The following is a 26,460-nucleotide window of genomic DNA, read 5'->3' on the forward strand; positions in this document are numbered from 1 at the left end:
GAGGGAGACGCAGGCTCCCCACTGAGCAGGGAGCCCTAGGCGGGACTCGATCCCAGGACCGTGAGATCATGATCTGACCCGAAGGCAGCCACTTAACCAACTGAGCCATCCAGGCGTCCCAAAAATATTTCCATTTAATAAGGCACCTAGTCTACATATTTTTACAGGATTTTTCCACTAGCCTTTAAGAATCAAATGATCCCTACATTATAAGAACTATTTCAGAGCATAGAAAAAATGGGAAGCTCTTCAATTCATGCTACAAAGCCACCATAACCCAAATACTAAGAGTTGACAGAGCAAAAACACACACACACACAAAAGAACATGTAAACTAATATAATTAATGAACACAGATATAAAATTAAAAAATAATATTAGAAAATTGAATCAAGGGGCGCCTGGGTGGCACAGCGGTTAAGCGTCTGCCTTCGGCTCAGGGCGTGATCCCGGCGTTATGGGATCGAGCCCCGCATCGGGCTCCTCCGCTGGGAGCCTGCTTCTTCCTCTCCCACTCCCCCTGCTTGTGTTCCCTCTCTCGCTGGCTGTCTCTATCTCTGTTGAATAAATAAATAAAATCTTAAAAAAAAAAAAAAAGACAGAAAATTGAATCAAGCCATGTATTAAAAGAATGATGGATAATAGAGTTTATCTTCAAAACAGTTCAACTTCAGTAAATCTACAAATGTAAATCCTATAGTAACAGGTTAAAGGAGAAAAAGAAAATGACTGTTATACCGAAATATATAAAAGAAAAAGTACCTGATAAAATTCAATACTTATTTATGATAGAATGTAGGCAACTTTCCTTAAACCGAAAAAGGGTATGTACTATAAACCTATGGTAAACGTCCTAAATGGCTGTTACTATTCAATATTGCACTGGAGATCTAACTAATGCTATGATAATCACAAGATAAAGTAAGGGGTAAAAATATTAGAAAAGAAGATTACTATTTGCAGATATAGCTATTTACCTAAAAATTCCAAGTGAACTGGCAAAAGAACAATAAAATAATGTGAAAATACGGTTAGGTGGCCAATTGTAAGATGAGAAAAACATTCCTGTATTTTATTTATACCACCAATCATCAGTTCTAGAATATAATTGGGGGAGAAAAAGTCTTATTCATAATAATAACAAAAACTTACAATAAGTAAGAATAAACCTAAGAGGGAATGTGCAAGACTTATACAAGGAAAACAATAAAACTTTACTTAAGGATATAAAAGAAGTTCTAAACAAATGGCAAATGACAGACCCTTTACTTGGATGAGGAAATTTAATATTGTCAAGATGTCGAGTCTGCCTAAATGTATCTATAAATTCAACAGAATCCCCATCAAAAACCCAACATTTTTTATGGAACTTGACAAGCCAACAAAAGTTACAAAGGGAAAATGTACAGAGAATAGCCAAGACATTCTGAAAAAGAATGAGTGTATGTGTGGGAACTTGGCCTAACAGGCAGCAAAGCGACACCTATACTAGACTTCCATGCTTTCAAATGCTCCTTCCTTCTACTTCTGGTAACAGAATCTCAGGGAGAAAACCATTTCTTGTGGTTGAAGTAGGGAAGACCCCAAAGCCACAAAAGGGCTGGGCACGTGCTATAGGCCCGGCCAATCAGAAAAGCCTCAAACTTTTGGTTGAAGGGATTCACCAGGCAGTCAAAATCAGGTTGATTGGAGTCCAATCCAGACCTTTTCTGCCAAAACTCTCAGGAATGATGGCCTCTTTTCTTGTGGTTTCTTGTGGTTCAGGATGTGCCCTAGGCTACCAATGTTTATCACACCCATCAAGTGTAGAGTTTGTCTGAGAGACGAGGAGATACAGAATCTGATGCCATCTGAGGCCCTGGATTCAACAGTGCTTGAAAACAGATCTGCCTTTGGATATCCTAGTTTCATAGTGCATAAATTTCCTAATTTGAGCTAGGTTTCTTTCACTTGAAACTGACAGAATTCTGATACTATAAAGTCACAGTAAAAACCCTTTGGTTTTGGCATAGAAATAGAGTCTAGATGCAAATTTATGAGTTAAGTGTGAATTTAATTTTTAATAAATACAGTATTTTGAAGCACTAAGGAAAGAATGGACTATTCAATAAATGCTGAAGAAAAATTATCTGAAAAAAAGTTAGAACACTCTCTCATATCATATACAAAAATAAACTCCAGGGATGCCTGGATGGCTCAATCAGTTAAGCATCTACCTTCGGCTCAGGTCATGATCCCAGGGTTCTGGGATTGAGTCCTATGTTGGGCTCTTTGCTTCTCCCTCTGCCTGCCGCCCCCCTCCCCCCGCTTGTGCTCGTTCTCTCTCTCTGACAAATAAATAAAATCTTAAAAAAAAAAAAATCATTCACTGCCACATTGTTTCTAACAGTAAAAACACAACTGGAAGTAATATAATTGCCCCTCAACAGGGAAAGAATAACTACATTATGGCATAACTCTACAAGTAATATCACAGGGTTGCCAGAAAGATCAAGGTGTGACATTGGAGAAAACATCCTGGAACAAAGCACATAATATAGTCTAACAGAATAAAGAAACAGATATGAGCATATTTATTTACAATTGTATGAGAATACATAAAAAGAACTAGAAAACTCCAATAAACGGTGGTTATGTCTGTGGAACTGAATGAGAAGAATAAAGGAGACTCTTTCCTGTTAAACTTCATTAAATATCATTTCAAATCCAATGAGAATGTGTTTCTATCCTGTGAACATCTGTGAAAAAGAAAACTAATAAGCAGACCAAAAACCCACAAAAAACCAAACCCCAAACCCAACTATTACCCTAACTGTACCTAGTCAGTACCCGAACTGCCAAGGCTCAACGCTGTGCTCACTATGTTTCAACAAAAACACGAGCCCCTCGCTACGTGTGAGACACTATTGACAGCTGCCGGCACAAAGGTAAAGATGTTAACGTTGAACTTGAAAGGTATGCGTTTATATATCTGTATATATATGAAGCTCTCATTTATGTGTCATATTGAGCATTAATATGTGCCAGTTGGTAAAGAGCTTTATACCTATTTCCAAACTGTCATTTGATCAGTATTTATTAAATACCCAGGTTTTTGTTTTGTTTTGGACACAGCACTGCTCTTGTCTACAGAAAGACAGACACAGACAAGATCTTTGCCTTCGTGAGGTTTATAGTTTAGTAGTGAAGAGACAGAAAGCAAATGATTACACAAATATAGAAAGGAAAGCTACGTAGTGTTGTAAACGTATAAAAAACAAAGGTGAGCCAGCTGGGACTTAGGGAAGGCCTTCCTGAGGAAAGATCTGGCTGACCCTGAAGGATGAGCAGAATTTAATTCGCGTGTGCAGGAGGAGAGAGAAGCCAGGAAAAGCATTTCAGGCAGAATACAGGGAGCAAGGCCACATGGCAAGAAGCAGAGTGCACATCAAGAACTGAAAGAAGGCCCATGTGCTGAGAACAGGAGTGGGGTGAAAAGAGGAGACAAAGGAGACAGGCAGTGGGCTGACTGCAATGTCTTGCTGGCTGTATTAAGTTGAGAAATTTAGTCTTTCTTATAAGAACAAAAAAAATCCTGAAAGATTTTAAGTGAGAGCAATAGAATCTGATTTCTGTTTTGAAAAATGATTCCTGTTGGGGTGTAGGAATAGTTTGGTGGGAGGCAAGTGTGCCTCTGGGAAACCAAATAGTCATGGTCTAACTACTGATAGTAGTGTGGATTAGGGAGGTCAAGGGAGCGCATTGGTTTTTTGTCACTGCTGTAACAAATTTCCACAAAATTAGTGGCTTACAACAAGCAAAAATGTGTCAGTTCTGTCATGGGGCTGTAACAAATTTCCACAAAATTAGTGGCTTACAACAAGCAAAAATGTGTCAGTTCTGTCACGGGGCTGTAACAAATTTCCACAAAATTAGTGGCTTACAACAAGCAAAAATGTGTCAGTTCTGTCACGGGGCTCAATGGGCTAAAATCAAGGTGTTGGTAAAGATGTGCTGCTTTCCAGAGGCTTCAGGGGAGAATCTGTTTTCTCACCATTTCCAGTCTCCAGAGGCTGACTATATTCTCTGGCTTGTGGCTCCCTTTCTCTACCTTCAAAACCGGCAATGCTGCGTCTCTCTGACAATTCTTCCACTAGTTCTGTCTCCCTCTAACACTTCTGCCTCCTTTCTCCACTTCTAAGGGTTCTTGCGATTATATTGGGCTCACAGGGATAACCCAGGCTACTCTGCCTATCTCAAACTTGGCTCATTGGCAACCTTAATTCCATCTGCAAACTTAATTTCTCTCTGCCACGTAACCTAACACATTTGTAAGTTGTAGGGATTAGGATGCAGAGAACATTGGAATGTATACCTACCACATAGAAAAGGGGGAGAATTAACTTGATTTTATTATAAAACTCAAAATTTTAAATATATGTTTCATGGTTATCCTGGGATTACAAAATGAATCCCTGATTTATTTACCATCTTCAGTTAGTACTTTTGCCATTTCCCAGGCTATACAGAAGAACCTTAAAACAATTTACCTCCTTTTGCCCATTTTCCTATTTGTCTATTATCATGCCTCACTTCTAAATGTTCTAAGTCCCATAATAATAATAATAAAACTAAGTAATAATAAAACTATTGTTTTATTAACATCTAAGTAATAAAACATTATTACTATCATTATTTTAAATAATGATTTTAAAAATATTTAGTCACATATTTATCTTTTCTAGTACCTTGCATTATTTCTGCAACTGCATGCTTCTATGTGGGATGATTTGTGTGTGTGTGTTTTCCCACAGAGCGATTCTATTGGTTTAAGATGAGCTGCGTATGAGGTAATAAAGCCATCTGGAGGGGCAGGGGTGGGAAGGCGCAGAGTTCATGGCCCATGTCCTCTGTCCAGAGTTGTGTCCCCAGTTTTGGCATCTCTGGTCAGGCAGGGCTGTCTTCTCCACAGATCCCAGAGCAGACAAGTGGGGTGGGGGAGGGACAGTGGGGGAGCCCAGAGAAAGAGACAGAAACAGAATACAGTATGGCAGGTAGAGCAAAGGGAAAGCGATCTGAACAACAGGATTCTGGGTGTATGGTTTGTGTGTGAGAGAAAGGGAGAGAAAAAAGACTGGAAAAAAAGGAGAAAAGGGGGAGAGAGAGACCCCATTCTCCCTGCCATGTAGTCAGCACCCCCAGCACTGAGAGAGTCTCGTTGGGGAAGGGATGACCCCATTTGCCCTTCTCTGTCTTGTGCTTCTCCTGTGTTTGGGGTTTGTCCTCTGGATGCCTGTGTCCTCTTCACGAGTCGCCTTGTGCGCCCCCATCCCTGTGGCCCTGAGGGGCAAGATCAGGTGGAAGTGTCAGAGTGAACGCTCTGGTCCATCTGTCGGAGATGTCACTGAGGAGGGGGTTACAGCCTCCTGCCAGCCACCATTTGCCCTCATTTCCCGAGGGCTGTACATCTGGCCTCCCTCAAGGTTGTCCCCCTAGCCCCCTGGCCCCACTGAGTGTCGGAGCGATTCCACCTGGGAAGCAGAGTGGGAATCTCCGCTGAGCCCGGGCATCCCTAGAAACATGTCTCCGGATCCTGAGAGATTGAAAGAGCCTCCAGAGCCTGCAGAGGAAGGGGGTGTCGGGGAGCTGGTGCGGCTGTGGCCCCCCTGGGTGACTGACACGGCCGTTTTGACGGCATAGATGTTTGCCTCCTCTTGGAACTTTCCAATATTTTTCTTATAGCGAATGCGCTTGTTGCCAAACCAGTTGGAGACCGGAGAGACAGTGCTGCCGCGCTTCTTGGCAAGCCCCTCCTTAGCCTCCTCACTAAGATAGGCCTTACTCAGGTGGGAGCAGAAATACTCGTTGAGGACCTCAGTGGCCTGTTTGCTCAAGCTGCGGCGTTTTCGTCTGGCATCCAAGAAGCGGGAGCGCAGGATCATGACGGCTCACAGGTGCTCTGCTTGAGCTGCATCTGGATGGCGCTGAACTCCCGACGGATGATGCCCACCATGCGCTCCCTCTCCTTGGGGGCCACGGGGGCCGAGTGCGGCTCTGCTCCCGCAGCGGGTTCGCGCCGTGCGCTCGTTACACGCCCGCTCATACTTCTCCAGCTCCGAGTGGTAGATGCGGCAGATCTGGGCAAGTCGGCTGCGATAGTCGGACTGTTCGATGTTGTCAGGGGACACGCCGCCCCCGGAGGCTGCAGCGGCTGCACTGGCTGCGGCTGCGCCCCGCCCCCCTCCTCAGGCCCAGCCACACCCTCTCTCGGAAGCATGTTGTCAGGCGCATCAGCTGTGGGTCCACCGGCTCCTCTTGCTAGCTTCGAAGGCTGAGGCCGGTTTTCTCCTTGATTTCACACAGGACACTAAAGAGAGCAGGCTTCATGCGGTGGCTGTTAAGGGCGTGTTTCTCGGCCTGGGCCTCGTCCAGGCTCTGGTCGGTGATGGTCATTATCTGCTGCATAATGTCCCCGATGTCTTGCTTCCCTTGGCCTCCTGGGACCTGGGACCTGGGACCTGGGATTCCTCCCCCCCCCCGCCCCGCCTCCCCCACCGGGGTCTCCGCCGCCGGGAGGCTCGCCAGGGCCCCAGGTTCCCCACCCACCAATCCCAGCCCTCCCCCCGCCCCCACCTGGAGGAGGCGGCCCCAGCAGCCGCTCGTCCATAGTTGGGGGGCTCCCGAGGCCCCCTCCCTGCTCCGCCCCTCCCCCCGCCTGGCTACCCCCCCAAAACTGGGTGGGGCCGCTGCTCCCTCCCCCCCAACCCCCCCTTTCCCCCCTCCTGGCTCCCCCGGAGGTTCACCGGGGCACAGAAGGGAGACCGGGGGTACTGGCTGGGCCCCCCACAGGAGACCCCGGCCCCCCGCGGTGGAGAAAACGGAGCCGGAGAGAGAGGAGGCCCAAGCGGGGGTGTATGAGAGAGAGAGAGAAAGAGAGGAGGGAGGAGGGGGGAGCCGGGGGAAGGGAGCCGGGGAAGAAGAGCTGGGATGATTTTTGTTTAACCTGAGGAGCTTCCTTCAGTTATTTCTTGAGGCTCTGATCTGCAGAAGATGGTCTCTCAGAATTTTTTTTTTGGCCTGAAAATACCTTCATTTTGCATTCATTTTTGAAAGGTATTTTATTACCTTTTATTTTTAATTTTTATTAAAAATTTTTTTAATGTAATCTCTACCCCCAACATGGGGGTCAAACCCTGAGATTAAGAGTCACAAACTCTTCCAACTGAGCCAGCCAGGTGCCCCACATGTCTAGTAATCATTTGGTGTATTCCTGACTGTACACAGAAGACAAGAAGACATCTTCCATTGTCAAAGTCTCCCCTCTCCTATGTTAAGGCAGATGGGATGAGGGACTGGCCAACCTTCACGTAATTGAAAATTGAGTTGAATCAGGGTTGGGCTACTATTTTTTTGTTTCTCTTATTTTTTTTAAGATTTTTTTTTTTTAAGTAATCTCTACACCCAAAATGGGCTTCAAACTTACAACTCTGAGATTAAGAGTTGCACGCTCTACTGATGTTCTAGAAGGTAAACCTACCTTTTGGGCCTTGCGTTTGGGGCTCCTCTAGTTTCTAACCCGTCACATCAGCCTCAAACAACTGCCGGGGCGCCTGGGTGGCTCAGTCCGTGAAGCATCTGCCTTCTGCTCAGGTCATGATCCCAGGGTCCTGGGATGGAGCCCTGCATCAGGCTCCCTGCTCGGCGGGGAGTCTGCTTCTCCCTTTCCCTCTGCCTGCCACTCCCCCTGCTTGTGCTTTCTATCTTGCTGTCAAATAAATAAATAAATAAATAAATAAATAAATAAATAAAATCTTTAAAAACAAACAATTGCCAAAATGTCTGCTGGGTTCAGTGTCCCCCAGGAAAGTACCTCTGCTTAGGGCCCACTGGATCCTCAGGTTTTATTCTCAGGAAAGAAAATCACTAGTGATCAGCTAGTAAGGAGTCTGTCTTCTCTGGAATTTTAGTCCACCTAGTTCTTGTTGCTCTCTGGTGTCTTTAAAAATATGATTATTACCATCTCTCTCTCTTTTTTTAAGTTATGGTAGGAGAGTTGTCATGATCAAGAGTTGCATGCTTCACTAAGCCAGCCAGGCAACCCCTTCATAAGTAATTTTTAAATATAGAATGGTTCACAGGTTTCTAGCTTTAGGAATTGAAATAAGGCAGTGCAATTCACTAAGATAGGGACCACTGGAAGGGACGATGATTTTGGATATGTTGAATTTTAAGGATTTTTTTTTTTTAAGATTTTACTTGTTTATTTGACAAAGACAGCAGAAGCAGGGGGAGCGGTAGGCAGAGAGAGAGGGAGAAGCAGGCTTCCTGCTGAGCAGGGAGCCCAACGTGGGGCTCAATCCCAGGACCCTGGGATCATGACCTGAGCCAAAGGCAGACACTTAGCTGACTGAGCCACCCAGGAACCCCTGAATTTTAAGTATCTTTGAGACTTTAAGTAGTCAGCTGGATTTAGAGATTTAAGTCCCAGAAGAGAGGTGAGGGCTAGACATAGAATTTTCAGGGTAATCAGCATATAGGACGTGACTGATGTCATGGGTGTGAACAAGACTATATCAGTTGAGAATACAGAGTGGAAAGGAAAGAGAGCCTAAGCTGGAGTCTGGAGGAACTTCAATATTAAATGACCAGGCAAATTCTCTTGATTTATATTCCTTTCAGTGTACTAAAAGTTCAAATGATTTTTGTGAATTACAACATCTTGCTGTTAGTAAACCATATCAAATTACCTTGGGATAACTCTATTACTATTTTCATCAACAGGTGTCTATCATCTTTGGAAATTCTGTAAAGGGAATCCACAAATCCTGAAGAGATTTAGACATTAAATTGTAGGTCACAACTGAGTGGGTCACAAAATCAATTTAGTGGGTCCTGATTACTATTATTTTTTAAAGATTTTATTTATTTTGGGGTAGGGGAGAGGGAGAGAGAGTCTTAAGCAGACTCTCTGCTGAGTGCAGAGCCCGACATGGGGCTTGATCCCACAACCCTGAGGTCATGACTTGAGCCAAAACCAAGAGTTGGTCCTTTAAGTGACTGTGCCACCCAGGCACCCCTTGATTAGTATTTTTTTTATTTGTATTTTTAATTAAAAAAATTTTTTTAATCCTTTTAAAAAATATTTTACTTATTTACCTGAGGAAGACCATGAGCAAGAGAGCACAAGCAGGGGGAACAGCAGAGGGAGAGGGAGAAGCAGACTCCCCACTGAGCAGGGAGCCAAATGTGGGGCTTGATCTCAGGACCCCGAGATCATGACCTGAGCCAAAGGCAGCCACTTAACCAACTGAGCCACCCAGGCGCCCCTATTTGTATTTTTTAAAGATTTATTTATTTTAAAGAGAGAGAGAGAGAGAGAGAGAGGGGAGAGAGCATGCACAGGGTGGGGCAGAGGGAGAGGGAGAGAGACTGCCAAGCAGACTCGCCACCAAGCACAGAGCCCCACAAAGGGCTGGATCCCAGCACCCTGAGATCACCACCTGAGCCAAAATCAAGAGTTGGACGCTTGGGGCGCCTGGGTGGCACAGCGGTTAAGCGTCTGCCTTCAGCTCAGGGCGTGATCCCGGCGATCTGGGACCGAGCCCCACATCAGGCTCTTCTGCTATGAGCCTGCTTCTTCCTCTCCCACTCCCCCTGCCTGTGTTCCCTCTCTCGCTGGCTGTCTCTATCTCTGTCGAATAAATAAATAAAATCTTTAAAAAAAAAAAAAAGAGTTGGACGCTTAACCAACTGAGGCATCCAAGCACCCCTAATTAGTATTTTTAAAATGAGATAAATAGAGGAAAATATCAAAGTACATCATATGCAGTAAGCATCTACACTCTCTTCCATGGTGAACTTACCCAGTCTGTGACTTGAAATCCCATGAATGACTCCCAAATTTCTATCTCTAGCCCAGTCTCTCTCCTAAATGCAATGCTCCACTTAGAAAGCTCCACTTGGATGTCTACTAGACATCTCAAACTAAACGATGAACCCCTGATCTTCCTTCCCAAAACAGCTCCATCTGAAGCCCACCCAGGTGACGGTAATTTCGGATTTCTTAGGCCTATATCCCCAGAGCCCCTTTTTACTTCTCTCATTCTCTAACACAGCACATCTCATCTTTCAGGGAATGCTACTAAGTCTACCTTCAGAATCCAGCCATTTCTCATCATCCTTACCACTACCACCCTGGTCCAAATTATCATCACCGCATCTCTCACCTGGATTAATGCAAGAGCCTCCCAACAGGTTTCTCTAATTCTACCCTTTCTTCTCCTATAGTCTATTGATCCCTTGAACTAGGAGTCAGCAAACTTTTTCTGTGTAAAGTCAGAGTAAGTATTTAGGGAGAAGCAGACTCCCTGGGGAGCAGGATATGGGGCTTGGTCCCAGGACTCTGGGATCATGACCTGAGCCAAAGGCAGACACCCAACTGACTGAGCCACCCAGGTGCCCCACAGGTCTATTTAAAAAAAAAATTTTTTTCAAAGCAATTTCTACCCGTACCTTGGGGCTCGAACTCATGACCCTGAGATTAAGAGTCACATGTTCCTCCGGCTGAGCAGGCCAGGTGCCCCATGTTATACAGAATGAGAATGGAATTAATGAGAATGGAATTCTTTTTTTTTTAATTTTTTTTTAAAAAGATTTATTTATTTATTTGGGGGGCGGACAGAGGGAGAGGAAAAGAACTTCAAGCAGACTCCCCGCTAAGCATGGAGCTCCACCTGGGGCTCGATCCCAGGACCCTGAGATCACAACCTGGGCTGAAACCAAGAGTCAAACACTTAATCAACTGAGTCACCCAGGCACCCCTCTTTTTTAAAATTTTAATGGATTTTTAAGGGTTCAAACCCAGTGTTCCCTATCATCACATCAACTGTAAATGCTTATCTGTAAAAACCATTCTTAGCTGATGGCCATATAAAAACAGGCAGTGGGATTGATTTACACTGCAGTTGTAGTTTCCTAACCTCTGCTTTAAAATATTATCAGATCACATCATTCTCTCAAAACCTTGTGAATTAGTTTTCTTACGTTGTATAACCAATTACAACTTCAGCAGCTTAACACCCATTTCTTATCCTCATAGTCTACAGATCAGAAGTGCAGGGGAGCTTGGCTGAGTTCTCTTGAGTAGGGTCGCACAAGGCTGAAATCAAGGTGACCTCTTATATGGAAGACCTGGGAAAGAATCTGCTTCTACGGTCATTCAGGTTTTTGGCAGAAGACAGTTCCTTACAGTTGTAGGTCTGACATCCTCATTGCCTTGCTGGCTATTAGCCAGGAACTACTCTTAGCCTGTAGGGGCTGCCTGCATTCCTTATCATGTGGTCCCCCTCCATCTTCAAAGTCAGCACAAGCACATTCACATCTCATGATCTGAATCTCTTTGAAATTCCTTTGTGCTACCAGCTGGAAAAAGTGCTCTGCTTTTAAAGATGTCACCTGATTAGACTAGGCCCATTCAGATAATTTTATCTCAAGGTCTACTGACTTGGAAGTGCTGGTGGGGGGCGTCAGTTTTAGAAGTCTGCCTACCACACCCTGCAATAATTTCCTACTCTGATGAAAAAGACAAGATGCTTAGGAGGGCCAACATGATTTGTGCCACCCGCTATCCCCCAATCCCCATGAATGTCCCATACCTCTCTGATGTTATTTCCTGCTCTTCTCCCTCTGGCTTATTCTGTTCACTCATACTAGCTTTCTTGCTATTGCTTGAACATGCCAGACACACTCCCAACCTGGGATCTCTGTCTGGAGTACTCTTCTCTCAGATATCTGATTTGTTAACTCCTGTATCTCCAAGACTTTGCTCAACTTCCACCTTTTTTTTTTTTTTTAAAGAGAGAGAGACAGAGAGAGAACGCCCAAGTGTGGAGGGCCAGAAGAAGAGGACAATCTTAAGCAGGCTCCACGCTCAGCATGGAGACTGATGTGGGACTTGATCACACAACCCTCAGATCATGACCTGAGCTGAAATCAAAAGTCGGACACTTAACCGACTGAGCCACCCAGGTGCCCCTCAACTTTCATCTTTTCAGTGAGACCATATATCATCACACTATTTAATACTACAATCTGCACTCTCACTCCTGGCACTGCCTATTTCCCTTACCCTGTTCTACTTTAGTTTTTTTTCCTATTATACTTAGCACCTTTAACATATTATATACTTTGCTTATTTATGTTTACTGTCTGTCCCTCCTTGCCAGAATTAATTTCCTCAAGGGTAAGGATCTGTGTCTATTTTTTGTTTACTAAATGTATTTTTCTTTCTTTTTTTTGAAATAAGCTCTACTGCCCAATGTGGGGCTTGAACTCACGACTCTAAGATCAAGAGTCATGCTCTACCGACTGAGCCAGCCAGGCGCCCCTCACTGATGTATTTTTTGTTCTCTAAGCATCTAGCACAGTAGCTGGCATAAAACAGGTGACCAACAAAAAATTCACTGAATGTTTCAATTTCAATTTTATATACATATATATACTAGGTTGTGATATAAAATAGTATTTCTTACTGAGGAGGGTAGTCAAGAGAGTTAGAAAAATACTGGGGTTAGATGATATGACCACTAAAGTCCTTTCTCAATTTGAGCACTTATAAATTTCTATGTGCCCTACACATGTGCCTGGGTGGCTCAGTCGTTAAGTGTCTGCCTTCGGCTCAGGGCGTGATCCTGGAGTTCTGGGATCGAGCCCCACATCAGGCTCCTCCGCTGGGAGCCTGCTTCTTCCTCTCCCACTCCCCCTGCTTGTGTTCCCTCTCTTGCTGGCAGTCTCTATCTCTGTCCAATAAATAAATAAAATCTTTAAAAATAAATAAATAAATAAATTTCTATGTGTAGCTAGTAAATGCCCACTATATCTTTTGGGAGATGGCAAAGTTCACAGCCTAGTTTCTGTAGGAAGACATTGATTACTGAAACATAACAATGACACCAAAAAAGCCATTAGCATTCCTGCCTGTTCTATAATAGTAGGTTAGGAAAAACTGGAAATAGCAAGAACTAATGAATGCCCCAAAATATAAAAATCTGAACTTAATCCTTCCATGAAAATGAGATAGAACTTGAGAGCAAATGACAAAAAAAGAGAACATTTTCTAAATCAAAACTTCCCAGGTTAAAGCTTTCACACACTTACTGAAGAAGTGAAGAGGAGTGAAGAAAGAGATCCCTTAAAGTATCTGCTGTAGAAATTGCATCCTGAATGGACTTCGGAAGCAAAGACCATTTCTGAAATACATATGATTTCCACGCATCCACAGGCAGATCCATTCTACTTTAGGTCTATAAAATGAATAAGAAAATAAGGAATTCAGATTTCTACAAATGCCCAATTCTACAAAAAAATTAAGATTTCACTCAAGCAAACGTGAAGCAACAAAATCAATTCTTGCAGTCTTTTTCTGTAGTTTACATACTGAGGATCCATTTTCTCTCACACCTGTTCACTGAACATCCTTTTATTCAGAAATATTTACTGAAGGCCTACTTCGTTCCACACACCACGCTTGCCTCTTAGACCTCCATCTTCCCAAGCTCCTCAAGTCAGAAACCTGAAACATTCCAGATTCTTCTCTTTCTCCCCCCAGCTACTAGTACATTAACAAATGTTTCCATCTCTTACAGAGTTCAGTTTTTTCTTTCAATCCCCATCTCATTTCTTTAGTTCAAGCCTCACCATCTCTTTCCGGTATCGTGGCTAGTCTCCAAGGCCTCAGTTCCCTACCCTACCCCCTAAATTCAATTCATCCTCCACATTGAGACAGATGTTGGCCCTCTGCCTTAATCAATGCTCCTCCAAGCATTTTGGGAATACAAATGTGACCCCTGGGCTCATTTTCTAATGCCCAAGTCTCACCTCTTCCTTTGTACCCTACTATCCTGAGCTCCTTAAAGCTATCTCCAGCTTGCCAGGCTATTCACCTCTCTAGTTTTTGCATAGGCCATCCGGGAGCATCCTTACTCTCACTTAGAGTACACCTCGCAAATCTGACACACCCTTCAAGACCAAGTTCAAATGGCACCCTCTCCAGGAAGCCTTCCCTGATTTTCCATCTGTGAGTGCAGCACACTTTGTGTTTCTCCTGAGGCCCAGATCATGTCTACCTGGAGTTAGGGCTACTCACTGCGGTAACTCCCTCGACAGACTATGCTCTCCTTTGAAGGCAGGGACCGGATCCTATTTACCTTCGGAGATTCCCACTGTGCCAAGCTCAGGATCTAGCAACGGCGGGAGCTCGGCTCTGCGTTGCTGAGGAATCGTTACTGCTTTGCCTACGGTTAGCAGCAGATTTATCAGGGAACAGCTCTAATTCTCTTCTGGGCTATCAGTCAGTCTGCAAGCCAAAGGCCCAGCCAGGTTTTTTTCCGAGAACCGTCTCGAAAACCTTCAGGCACTGGACCTCGAGCTGAGAGAAAGAGATCGCGTCATCCCTGGCGCGCCCCACAGCTCGGGCCCCGCCCTCAGGCGCAGTCGTCAGGTGACTAGGTCCTGAACCCGGGCTCCGGAAGGTCACGTGGGCTGCTCGCAGCGCCTCGGCCAATGCAGTGGCTGCTCCGTCCCTAAGCCCGCCCCTGTGCCTTGCGCATGTCAGAAGGCGGGGGTGATGCCTGCAGCTACTTGGCCCAATAGCTTTGGAGCGCGCGGGGCCCCGGGAGTGAAGCAGGGGTTGCGTAGGCGTCGGAGCGCGGGAGTTGGCGCGGCGCAGTCATGGTGGGCCGCCTGAGCGAGGGGGCCATTGCGGTGAGGAGACGCCTGCGGGCAGGCGGGCTGGAGTGGCGGTGGGCCCTGGGGTTGTGGGGGTGGAGAAGGGAGAGAGGAGCTGTAGGCGGTGGGGAGAGAACGCGGGAGAAGATGGGGGGGGGGGTACCGTCGGGTGACTCCCTAGAATTCTCACCCTCTCCTCGAAGAATTTTTACTGTCGTCTTTTAAACATGTTCATGTTTTTTCTACTTAAGAAAACGGAACAAAATTAACTCGATCGTCCCCCATCACCCTCCTGCGGCCACTCTCTGTCTCCTCCCCGTCCCGTATCCACAGCCAAACTTCTCTAGAGTTGTCTGTTTTCAGCTCACCTCCCGTTAACAGACTCCAATCCGTTGTTTCCTCGATCACTACAGAAAGAACCCTGGCAGAAGTTAGCGGTGCTTCCAGGTCGTTAAATCTAACAGACACTTTTCAGTTTTAACTTACCAGAGTTCTCAGCAGTGTTTAGGAGTTACTTCTTTCGAGCAGTTTTGAGCATTACTTCTTTCTGATAACACTCTCTTTTGACTTCTGTGGCTTGGCTTGGCTGGTCTTTCCTCGTTTTATTTGCCGGTCCCTCATTGTAAGTTTTTGTTTACTCAAGGTTGTGTTCTACCGCTTCCACTAAGACAGTCCCATTACCAACTATGTCAGTTGCTCACACATTTCTTTGTCCGGAGCCACCTTTAACTCTGAAAGATAAACCTCTGTAATATGTCTGCCTACCTGATAGCTCAAAGGCATTTTAAATTCAACATGTCCCAAAGCAAATCCGTTATTTTGCTAAATTTGGGCCTCTTGGTGTTCCCTATCTCGATGAATAGCACCATTTTCCTTTAAGCTATGCTAGCCAGAAATTGTGGAATCATTCTTCCTACAGACTTCCGTCACCTTAGATGTTCAGTCCATCACCAAATCCGGTGTTTTACCTCCACACATATCTCTTAAATACATCTACTTGTCTTCTTCCACTCTGGCGCTATTGTTTCTTGCCTGGACCACTGACTTCCACCCAGCATAACCTCCCCCCCACCCCACACACCATTCCCATCATTGCATATTCCCACTTGTTCTCTCTTCCTTTCCAGCCTCGTTTTTGTTTTTTTAATTTTTAAAATTTTAATTCCAGTAGAGTTAACATACAGTGTTCTGTTAGTTTCGGGTGTACAATATAGTGATTCAACAATTCTCTACATTACTCAATGCTCATGAAAAGTGTATTCTTTAATCCCCTTCACCTATTTCCCCCATCCCCCCACCCACCGCCCCTCTGGTAACCATCAGTTTGTTCTCTGTAGTTAAGAGTCTGTTTCTTGGTTTGCCTCTCTCTTCCTTTTTTTCCTTTGCTCATTTGTTTTGTTTCTTAAATTCCACGTATGAATGAAATCATATGGGATTTGTCTCTCTCTGACTGACTTATTTCGCTTAGCATTATACTCTCTAGCTCTATCCATGTTGTTACAAATGGCAAGATTTCATTCTTTGTTATGGCTGAATAATATTCCATTGTATATATGTACCAAATCTTCTTTATCCACTCATCTATCAGTGGACACTTGGGCTGCTTCATAATTTGGCTATTATAAATAATGCTGCAATAAACATGTATCCTTTTGAATTAGTGTTTTCATATTTTTGGGGTAACTACCTAACAGTGCAATTTAACTTTCTGAGAAACCTCCATACTCATTTTGTACCAGTTTGCATTCCCACCAGCAGTGCACAAGGGTTCCTTTTTCATGTCATCTTTGCCAACACTTGTTTTTTGTGTCGTTGGTTTTAGCCATTCTGGCAGGTGTAAAGTGATATCTCATTGTAGTTTTAATTTGCATTTCCGTGATGATGAGTCATGCTGAGCATTTTTTCATGTGTGTTGGCCATCTGTGTGTCTTTGGAGAAATGTCTGTTCATGTCTTCTGCCCATTTTTTAATTGAGTTATTTGTGTTTTGGGTGTTGAGTTGTAGTAGTTCTTTATATATTTTGGATACTAAGGCCTTACCAGATCTGCCGTTTGCAAATATCTTCTCCCATTCAGTAGGTTGTCTTTTGGTTTTGTTGACTGTTTACTTTGCTGTGCAGAAGATTTTTATTTTGATGTAGTCCCAGTAGTTTATTTTTGCTTTTATTTCCCTTGCCTCAGGAGGCAGACAATTCTAGAAAGATGTGTCTATGGCTGATGTCAGAGAAATTACTGCCTCTGCTGTCTTCTAGGATTTTTATGGTTCAGGTCTCACATTTAGATCTTTAATCCATTTTGAGTTTGTGTTTGTGTATGCTGTAAGGAAGTGGTCCAGTTTCGTTCTTTTGCATGTTGCTGTCCAGTTTTTCCAAAACCATTTGTTGAAGAGACTTTTTCCCATTGTATATTCTTTTCCTCTTTCATCGAAGATTAATTGACCATATAATTGTGGGTTTATATCTGGGTTTTCTGTTTTGTTCCATTGATCTGTGTGTCTGTTTTTGTGCCAGTACCATACTGTTTTGATGACTGTGGCTTTGTAATACAACTTGAAGACTGGAATTGTGATGCCAATGGTTTTGTTTTTCTTTTTCAGGATTGCTTTGGCTACTTGAGGTCTTTTGTGGTTCCTTAGAAATTTTAGGATTATTCTAGTTCTGCGAAAAATGTTACTGGCATTTTGATAGGGATTGCATTAAATGTGTAGATTGTTTTGGGTAGTGTAGACATTTTAATATTTATTCCTCTAACCCACGAACATGGAATGTCTTTCCAATTTCTTTGTGTCTTTCTTTTTTCTTCCTTTTTTTTTTTTTTAATTTAAATTCCTGGTATATTCCATACTCTCGCACGTTCTTTTCCATCTGCCTGTATGGTTCTTCACTCTCCCCTCCCTGGCTAACAGTCTTCAAATCTCAGCTCAGTTAGTTCTTCAGAGAAGCCTTCCTTGACTCCCTTTATTTTGAGACCCTAATTCCTGCTTGTTCACTTATTAGCTGTGTGACTTTGGGCAAGATACTAAACTTTGCCTTTTCTCTTCTGAAAAATGAGGGTAATTATATGTAGTACCTATTGCGTAAGGTTAGTGGGAGAATTAGATGAGCTATTACATTTAAAGTGCTTAGTCCATGCCTGGTACACAGTAAATGCTCAGTATATGTTATCTCTTATTAGTAATTGCGGGTGTAATTTTATACTTATTTGCTTTTTATTTGATTAATATTAGTTACTTTCTGTATTCCCCAGTGGATTGTAAATTCTCGAGGCCTGAAATTACATCTTTTTTTGCTCAGAATAGTCTCCTAAATACCTGGTCCAGGGATCAAGTCCCACATCAGGCTCCTTGCTGAGCGAGGAGCCTGCTTCTCCCTCTGCCTGCTGCTCCCCCCGCTTGTGCTCTCTCTCTCTCTTTTTTAAGAAAAGATGTTATTTATTTATGAGAGAGAGAGAGTGCATGGGTGAGCAGGGGGACGGGCAGAAGGAGAAAGAGACAAGCAGACTCCCCGCTGAGCTGGGAGCCTGATGATGCAGGGCTTGGTCCCAGGACCCTGAGATCACAACCTGAGCTGATATCAAGAGTCAGTCACTTAACCTACTGAGCCACCCAGGTGCCTCCCCACACCCCCCCCCCCCCCGCCCCGGTGCCTTCAAGACAAATTAGGAATTGTTCTTCACTTTTAGAAAGAATGATTATGGTGTTAATAATTTGATTGCTTAGTTTTTGCTGTATGCAAAATTTTGGAAATATTTCCAGTGTTAGATCAAGTATTACTTAAATTTTATTCATAAATGACAAAGACAATTTTTGTGTTTGTGGTGACAGTGTGGAGAACCTTTGCCAACTGTGATTATCATCAGCTAAAGCAAGTAGTATCATTTTAGTTCAAAAGACACAGGCCCAAAGGGTAAGCAACTAACATAAATAGTAGAGGCATTTGGGGCAAGAGCTAACATCATAAAAGAAGAGATTATGCATGGAGGTATTGTGGTAAATAAAATAAATAGTATTTGTATCTTAATTTATTGGATAATATAAAGAAAGGGGAGGGGAACTAATATTTTTGCCTTTTCCAATGATCTATAATAGTCAGTACTTACAGTAACCCTGTAAGGTAGATTTTTATAATTATCTACATCTCACAGACGAAGAAATTAAAGTGCAGAGAAGTTAAATAATTTGTCAGTGGGGTGAAGATTTGAATGCATGTGCCCTATTACTTTCTGTTGCTTTGTATTTTTTAATTGAAGTATAATTGACATACAGTATTCTATTAGTTTCAGGTGTTCATCATAGTGATTTGGTATTTTTATACATTAGGAAATGATCCCCATGATAAATCTGGTTGCTGTCTGTTACCACACACAGTTATTACATTGTTACTAAATCCCTGTGTTGTGTATTACATCCCTATGACCCATTTATTTTATATCTGGAAGCCTGAAACCTTTTTTTTTTTTTTTTTTTTTAAGATTTTACTTATTTATTTGACAGAGAGAGAGTAAGAGCAGGGGAAGTGGAAGGCAGAGGGAGAGGGAGAAGTAGACTTCCCGCTGAGCAGGGAGCCCGATGTGGGGCTCAATCCCAGGACCCTGCCTGAGATCTCAACCTGAGCTGAAGGCAGACGCTTAACCAGCTGAGACACCCAGGTGTCCCAAGCCTGAATCTCTTAATCCTCTTCACACATTTCACCTGAACCCCCAGTCACTCCCCAGTGTTGTAACCAGTAATTTGTTTCCTCTATATATGAGTCTGTTTCTGTTTTGTTTTGCTTTGTGAATTCAACATGAAATCATATGTTATTTGTCTTCTCTGTCAGGCTTATTTCATTTAGCATAATACTGTCTGGATCCATGTATGTTGTCACAAGTGTCAAGATTTCATTCTTGTGGCTGGTAATACTCTTCTGTGTGTGTGTATGTGTGTGTGTGTGTGTGTGTCTTTATCCATTCATCTCTTTATGGACACTTAGGTTGCTTCTTTATCTTGGCTAGTATAAATAATGCTGCAGTGAACGTATGGGTGCATATATCTCTTTGAATAGGTGCTTTTGTTTCTTCATGTACGTACCCAGAAGTGGAATTGCTGGATCATATGGTAGTTTGATTTTTAATTTTTTTTAAAAGATTTTATTTATTTATTTGACAGAGACAGCCAGCGAGAGAGGGAACACAAGCATGGGGAGTGGGAGAGGAAGAAGCAGGCTCCTAGCGGAGGAGCCTGATGTGGGGCTCGATCCCAGAACGCTGGGATCACGCCCTGAGCGGAAGGCAGACGCTTAAAGACTGCACCACCCAGGCGCCCCTGATTTTTAATTTTTTGAGGAGCCTCCATACTGTTTTCCATTGTGGCTGCACCAATTTATCTTCCTAACCAAATTGTACGAGGGTTCCCTTTCATCCACGTCTTTGCCAACACTTCATACTTTTTGTCTTTTTGATAATAGCCAATTTGAATGTGGTTTTGATTTGCATTTCCATGATGATTAGTGATGTTGAGGATCCTATGTGTCTGTTGGCCATCTGTAGATCTTCTTTGGAGAAATGTCTGTTCTAAAGTCTTTTGCCCATTTTTTTAATTGGGTTTACTTTGTGTTTTTATAGGCAATGTTAATTTGGAAAATTTAAGGCAATTTTGTCTTAAGTGTACATATCATGTTGTATGTCCCAGAAGATTTAATTTTATAATCACTTTATGATGACACAAATTAAAAAGAATAATAAATTAATACATGCATGTGGTTTTAAAATCGAACAGAAAGGTGTTTTATGAAGTTACTGACTTTTTGCCCCATCCTACCCCAGTTCTGTTCCCTAGAAACTTAAAAAAAAAAAAATCACCTTTATTGAAATTCAGTGTGATTTACATGTAATAAAAACTATAACGTATATAATAAAAACTCATCAAGATGTGTTCAGTTTGGCCTGCCTGGGTGGCTCAGCCAGTTAAGTGGCTGCCTTCACCTCAGGTCATGATCCTAAGGTCCTGGGATCAAGTCCCACATCGGGCTCCTTGCTCAATGGGGGGCCTGCTTCTCCCTCTGTCTGCTGCCGCCCCTGCTTGTGCTCTCTCTCTCTCTGACAAATAAATAAATAAATAAATAGCTAAACTGTTTTCCAAAGTGATTGTGAGAATTCTAGTTGCTCCACATCCTTGCCAACACTCAGTTTTGTCTGTCTTTTTAACTATACTAGTGAATGTGTAGTGGTATTTTCATCTACATTCATGAGTGGTATATAAGTCTGTAGTTTTTCTTTCTTAGAATGACTTTGTTTTTTCTATGAGGTAAACCTAATATCCTAAAAGGAGTTGGAAAGTGTTCTCTTCTATTTCCTGACATAGTTTATGGAAGATTGATATTTTTTTTGTCTTTACGTGTTAGATAAAATTTACCAGTAAAGCCATCTGGACTTAGTGTTATCTCTGTTGGAATATTTTAAATTATAAATTCAGCATAATAGTTACAAAGTTATAAATAGTTACAAAGTTATAACTATATATAGTTATAACTATATATAACTGTAATATTTATATTACTATTTAACTATATAGAGTTATAAGCATATACACATAGAGAGGAGTATTACTCAACCACAAAAAAGAATGAAATCTTGACACTTGTGACAACATAGATGGACCTAGACAGTATTATGCTAAATGAAATAAGCCTGACAGAGAAGACAAATAACATATGATTTCATGTTGAATCTATAAAACAAAACAGAAAGAGACTTTGTAACTATAGTTATAAAAGTTATAAATACATGGATATAGTACTATCTAGATTCTCTACATTTTGTATGTCAGTTTTGATAATTTGTGTTTTTCAAGGGACTTACCCATTTAATTTAAGTTGTTTCATAAGGTTGTTCCTAATACTCCCTTATTATCTCGTGTATGTATAAATTAATATATATGTCATTTATTGTGATGCATTTTTCATTTTTTTTGCATTTTTCATTTCTTTTTTTCGTTTTTTTAAAGATTTTATTTATTTATTCGACAGAGATAGAGACAGCCAGCGAGAGAGGGAGCACAAGCAGGGGGAGTGGGAGAAGAAGAAGCAGGCTCATAGTGGAGGAGCCTGATGTGGGGCTCAATCCCATAACGCCAGGATCACACCCTGAGCCGAAGGCAGACGCTTAACCGCTGTGCCACACAGGCGCCCCTGCATTTTTCATTTCTGATATTGAGAATGTTTGTTTTCTTTTTCTTGATCAGATTAACTAGAGGTTTATCAATTTTTTAAATCTTTTCAAAGATCCAGCTTTTGGTTCAGTTTTTTCCTGTTGTTTATCCATTTTCTATTTTATTGATTTTTGCTCTTTTTATCGTTCCTTCCTTCTACATGCTTGAGTTTATTATTCTTTTTCTGGCTTCTTATGATGGAAACTTACATACTTGATTTGGGGCCTGTTTTCTTCTCTAAGCATTTAAAGCTTTAATTTTCCCTCTAAGCATTGCTCTAATGAATCCCATACATTTAGATAGATTGTATTTTCATTTTCATTCTGTTAATAATACTTTCTAATTTCTTTTGTGATTTCTTTTTCAACAGATGGGTTATTTAGAAGTTTATTGTTTACAGGGCGCCTGGCTTGATAGGTAGAGCACGCAACTCTTGATCTCTAGGTTCAAGCCCCAAGCTAGGTATAGAGATTACTGAAGGAAAAAAAAAAGTTTACTGTTTAATTTCCAAGTATTTGGAAGTTTTCTAGATATCCTATTGTTAGGATTTTTAGTTTAATTCCAGTGTGGTCAAATAACATAGTCTCTGAATTCAGTCTTTTTTTTTTTTTTTTAAAGATTTTATTTATTTATTCGACAGAGATAGAGACAGCCAGCGAGAGAGGGAACACAAGCAGGGGGAGTGGGAGAGGAAGAAGCAGGCTCATAGCGGAGAGCCCGATGTGGGGCTCGATCCCATAACGCTGGGATCACGCCCTGAGCCGAAGGCAGACGCCCAACCGCTGTGCCACCCAGGTGCCCCCTGAATTCAGTCTTTTAACATTTATTGAGACTCATTTTATTTCCCAGCATATGGAATCTTGATGAAAATGTTCTAGGTGCACTTAAAAGACTGTGTATTCTGCAATTGTTAGATGATCTAATTGGGTCAAGTTGGTTGATAGTTTTATCTTTCATATTCTTCTACGTATTCTTTTGTCTATTTGCCCTATCATTACTGAAAGAAGAGTATTGAAACCACCAATTATAATAGTGGACTTGTCTATTTCTCCTTTTAATTCTGTAGGATTTTGCTTCATGTATTTTGAAACTTCGTTATTAGGTGCATACATTTATCATTGTGTCTTCTTCAGGAATCAACCCCATTATTGTGAAATGTCCTTTTTTATCACTGGTAATATTCCTTGTCCTGAAGCCTTCTTTGCCTGCCAGTAATGCTACGTCTTTTTCCAATGTTTCATTTTTAACCTGTCTCTTTATATTTGAAGTGCATTTATTGTAGACAGCAAATAGTTGGATCTTAAGACAATTTCTGCCTTTTAATTGGAGTACTTGAACCATTTACACTTAATATAGTTACATGTTTGGGTTTAAGTTTTTCGTTTCGCTACTTGTCCCATCTGTTTGTTGTTGTTTAGCTTTTCCTGACTTCTGGATTATTTGAGTATTTTTTATGATTTGAATTTATTTCCACTATATATTTATTAGCTGTACTCTTTGCTTTACTTTTTCAAGGATTGCTGTAGAGCACTTCATCTTAGTTTGGACTACTATTACAAAATAGACTGGGTAGTGCAAACAACAGATTTAGTTTTCATAGAGGCTGGGAAATCTGAGATTGAGGTGCCAGCAGATTCAGTTCTGGGTGAGGGCTGTGTTCCTGGCTTGCAGCTTCCGTCTCACTATGTGCTCACATGACCTCGTCTTTGTCTGTGGGAAGAGAGAGCTCTGGTGTCTCCTCCTCTTCGAAGGGCAATAATTCTGACATGGGGTCTTCACCCTCATGATGTCTTTAAAACTAAGTACGTCCAAAGGCTCCCATCACACTGGGGGTTAGGGCTTCAACGTATGAATTGGGGGAGGGGAGACACAAATATTTAGTCTAAAACACAGTGGTTCTCTCTCTTTTTTTTTTTATTAAGTATGGTGGATACACAACATTATCTTAGTTTCAGGTGTACAACACAGCGATTGGACAACTCTGTATGTTATGCTATACTCAACATCAAACATTTTGATCTTAGAATATTCTTTTTTTTATTTAAAAGTAAGTTTATTAATTTATTTATTTATTTTAGAGAGAGACAGAGAGAGAGCAAGTGCACGCTAGAGCAGGGCGAGGGATGAAGGGAGAGAGTCCCAGGCAGACTCCGTGCCCAGTGCCCTGTGTCCCCAAGCCTGACACGGGCCTGATCTCATGACTTGAGCCAAAAATCAAGAGCTTGACAGATTGAGCCACCCAGACACCCTGATCTTAGAGCACTCTTAAAAATCATTACCCCTGGGCACCTGGATAGCTCAGTTGATAAACGTCTGCCTTTGGCTCAGGTCATGATCCTAGGGTCCTGGGATCAAGCCCCACATCGGGCTCCCTGATCAGAGGGGAGCCTGCTTCTCCCTCTCCCACTCCCCCTGATGGTGTTCCTTCTCTTGCTGTGTTTCTCTCTGTCCAATAAATAAATAAAATCTTAAAAAAAAAAAAATCATTACCCCTTTCCCCTAAGAACTTTTTTTGTGAGATATCTACTTTACCATATTTGAAATTATAACTGAGATATTTTAAAAATATTTATACATTTAAGATAATAGTAACTTCTGCTAACAATGAATAACATGTTTTGTGAAAATAGCTATATATTTCAAAACAAATAGAAAATTGATATTGTTTTACATTTTTGCACATTGCTTTAGCATCTGGCTTTAGATGAAGCTAGATTTTTGTATCAGCTTCTACATTTGGTATATTGATATTTTTGGGGGGGTGATCTGTAAGAAGGAAATCTGGCCTCAGGTATGTAGTTGGAAAAAGAGGGAGTATTTTAATATTTCAGGCTTCTTTTTTTATCCTTGTGGTATTGTAATATAATTAGGGACTTATATTTAGTCTTGGGGTGTCTGGGTGGCATAGTTTGTTAAGCATCTGACTCTTGGTTTCAGCTCAGGTCATAATCTTAGGGTCCTGGGATCGAGCCCCATGTCCAGCTCTGCACTCAGTGCAGAGTCTGCTTGAGATTCTCTCTCCCTCTCCCCCTCCCACTCATGCTCATGCTCACTCGCTCACTCTCTCTCTCTCAAATAAATAATCTTCAAAAAAAAACAAAGGTTGGAACTTTCAACCCTAAACTCCCTCCTGCCCTGCCACTGTCCCCCAGAGAGTCAGGAGATTGATCTAGTCACCAATGGCCAGTGATTTAATCAATCATGCCTATGTAATGGGACCTTCGGAAAACCCCTAAACAGCAGGGATCCGAGAGCTTCCCAGTTGGTGAACGCATCTACATGCCACGAGGGTCATGTACTCCAAACTCCACACAGGGACAGAAATTCCTATGCTCAGTACCCTTCTAGACCTTGCCCTATGTACCTCTTCATCTGGTAGTTCATTTGTATCCTTTATAATATCTTTTATAATAAACCGGGAAAATGTTTCCCTGAGTTCTTTGAGCCTGAGGAGGGGGTCATAGGAACCTCCCATTTGTAGGCAAGTAAGGCAGAAGTGTGGGCATCCTGAGGACCCACTGCCTTAGGTTGGTATCTGAAGTAAGCAAGGGATGGTCTTGTGGGACTGAGTCTAACCTATGGGGTCTACACTAACTCCAGGTAGTGTCAGAATTGACTTGTAGGACTTGAAATGACTTGTAGGACACCCACTTGGTATCTGCCGAGAATTGTTTCATGTGGAAAACCCACACATATGGTGTCAGAAATGGTTGTGAATAGACAAAGTTTTTCTCTAATACTCTGTCAAAACTCAACAAATTGTAGTTTTTTAAAGGTTAGTTGGAATGTGAGATCAGTCTGTCTTGGGGCACCTGAGTGGCTCAGTTCGTTAAGTTCTGCCTTCAGCTCAGGTCATGATCCCAGGGATCTAGCCCTGTGGTGGGCTCTCTGATCAGCAGGGAGTCTCCTTCTCCCTCTCCCTCTGCCCCTCCCCTTCCTCGTGCTCGCTATCTCTCCCTCGCTGTCTCTCAGATTAATTAAAAAAAAAAAAAAAAAGGATTGGTCTGTCTTGCATTTTGAATGGCTCTTTTTTGCCTATGCATTATTTATGATGTCATGCATTGGTCATTTGGAAGATGCTGGCTCATTGCATTATGCAGATCTTCGAAATATTGATGTTTCATTATATAACAAAAATTCATACTTATTAATCTCACTAATTTAATCAGAAAAGTTTGAGAAGCTGTAAAGCTCATCGTTGGGTGAATAAGTTTTCAAAAGTTCTGATTTTCACTAAAAAACCCTTGTATAATTGGCAGTAACTGTCATTTTCCTTGAAAACAGGTTCACCTTATTTTTTTTTTTTTTAAGATTTTATTTATTTATTCAACAGACAGAGACAGCCAGCGAGAGAGGGAACACAAGCAGGGGGAGTGGGAGAGGAAGAAGCAGGCTTATAGCGGAAGAGCCTGATGTGGGGCTCGATCCCATAATGCCGAGATCACGCCCTGAGCCGAAGGCAGATGCTTAACCGCTGTGCCACCCAGGCGCCCCAGGTTCACCTTATTTTTGAGAAAATATTTACCAAATTCTGAAGTTTGAGTAACTAGTTTGTCATTTGGCCTTGCAAGT

At 42.2% G+C, this 26,460-nt stretch overlaps 2 protein-coding genes and 1 pseudogene across 10 annotated transcripts in view; 1 reads left to right on the top strand and 2 right to left on the bottom strand.

The window, feature by feature from the left end:
* Positions 1-14,482, bottom strand: part of SMYD4 (SET and MYND domain containing 4) — a 73,668-nt gene extending 59,186 nt beyond the window's left edge. For 2 of the 4 annotated variants that reach the window (XM_026517846.4, XM_026517847.4), the window contains exons 1-2: positions 14,184-14,482; positions 13,135-13,280 (exon numbers count right to left, since the gene is read on the bottom strand). In XM_026517846.4, coding sequence (XP_026373631.1) covers positions 13,135-13,268 — 134 coding nt within the window. In that variant the 5' untranslated portion in view covers positions 13,269-13,280; positions 14,184-14,482. Of the gene's footprint in view, positions 1-13,134; positions 13,281-14,122 lie in introns of all 4 variants that reach the window. The other 2 variants (XM_048223304.2, XM_048223306.2) reach the window with 2 other exon arrangements.
* On the bottom strand, positions 2,086-6,646 carry LOC130544749 (pre-B-cell leukemia transcription factor 2-like; annotated as a pseudogene).
* An 80-nt stretch (positions 14,483-14,562) lies between the features above and the next one.
* The window catches only part of RPA1 (replication protein A1), a 63,882-nt gene continuing 51,984 nt past the window's right edge, over positions 14,563-26,460 (top strand). For 2 of the 6 annotated variants that reach the window (XM_044390717.3, XM_048223216.2), the window contains exon 1: positions 14,586-14,739. In XM_044390717.3, coding sequence (XP_044246652.1) covers positions 14,707-14,739 — 33 coding nt within the window. In that variant the 5' untranslated portion in view covers positions 14,586-14,706. Of the gene's footprint in view, positions 14,740-26,460 lie in introns of all 6 variants that reach the window. The other 4 variants (XM_026517852.4, XM_048223219.2, XM_044390716.3 and 1 more) reach the window with 4 other exon arrangements.

The sequence above is a fragment of the Ursus arctos genome, unplaced genomic scaffold (assembly GCF_023065955.2).
Source record: "Ursus arctos isolate Adak ecotype North America unplaced genomic scaffold, UrsArc2.0 scaffold_24, whole genome shotgun sequence".
Taxonomy (NCBI): domain Eukaryota; kingdom Metazoa; phylum Chordata; class Mammalia; order Carnivora; family Ursidae; genus Ursus; species Ursus arctos.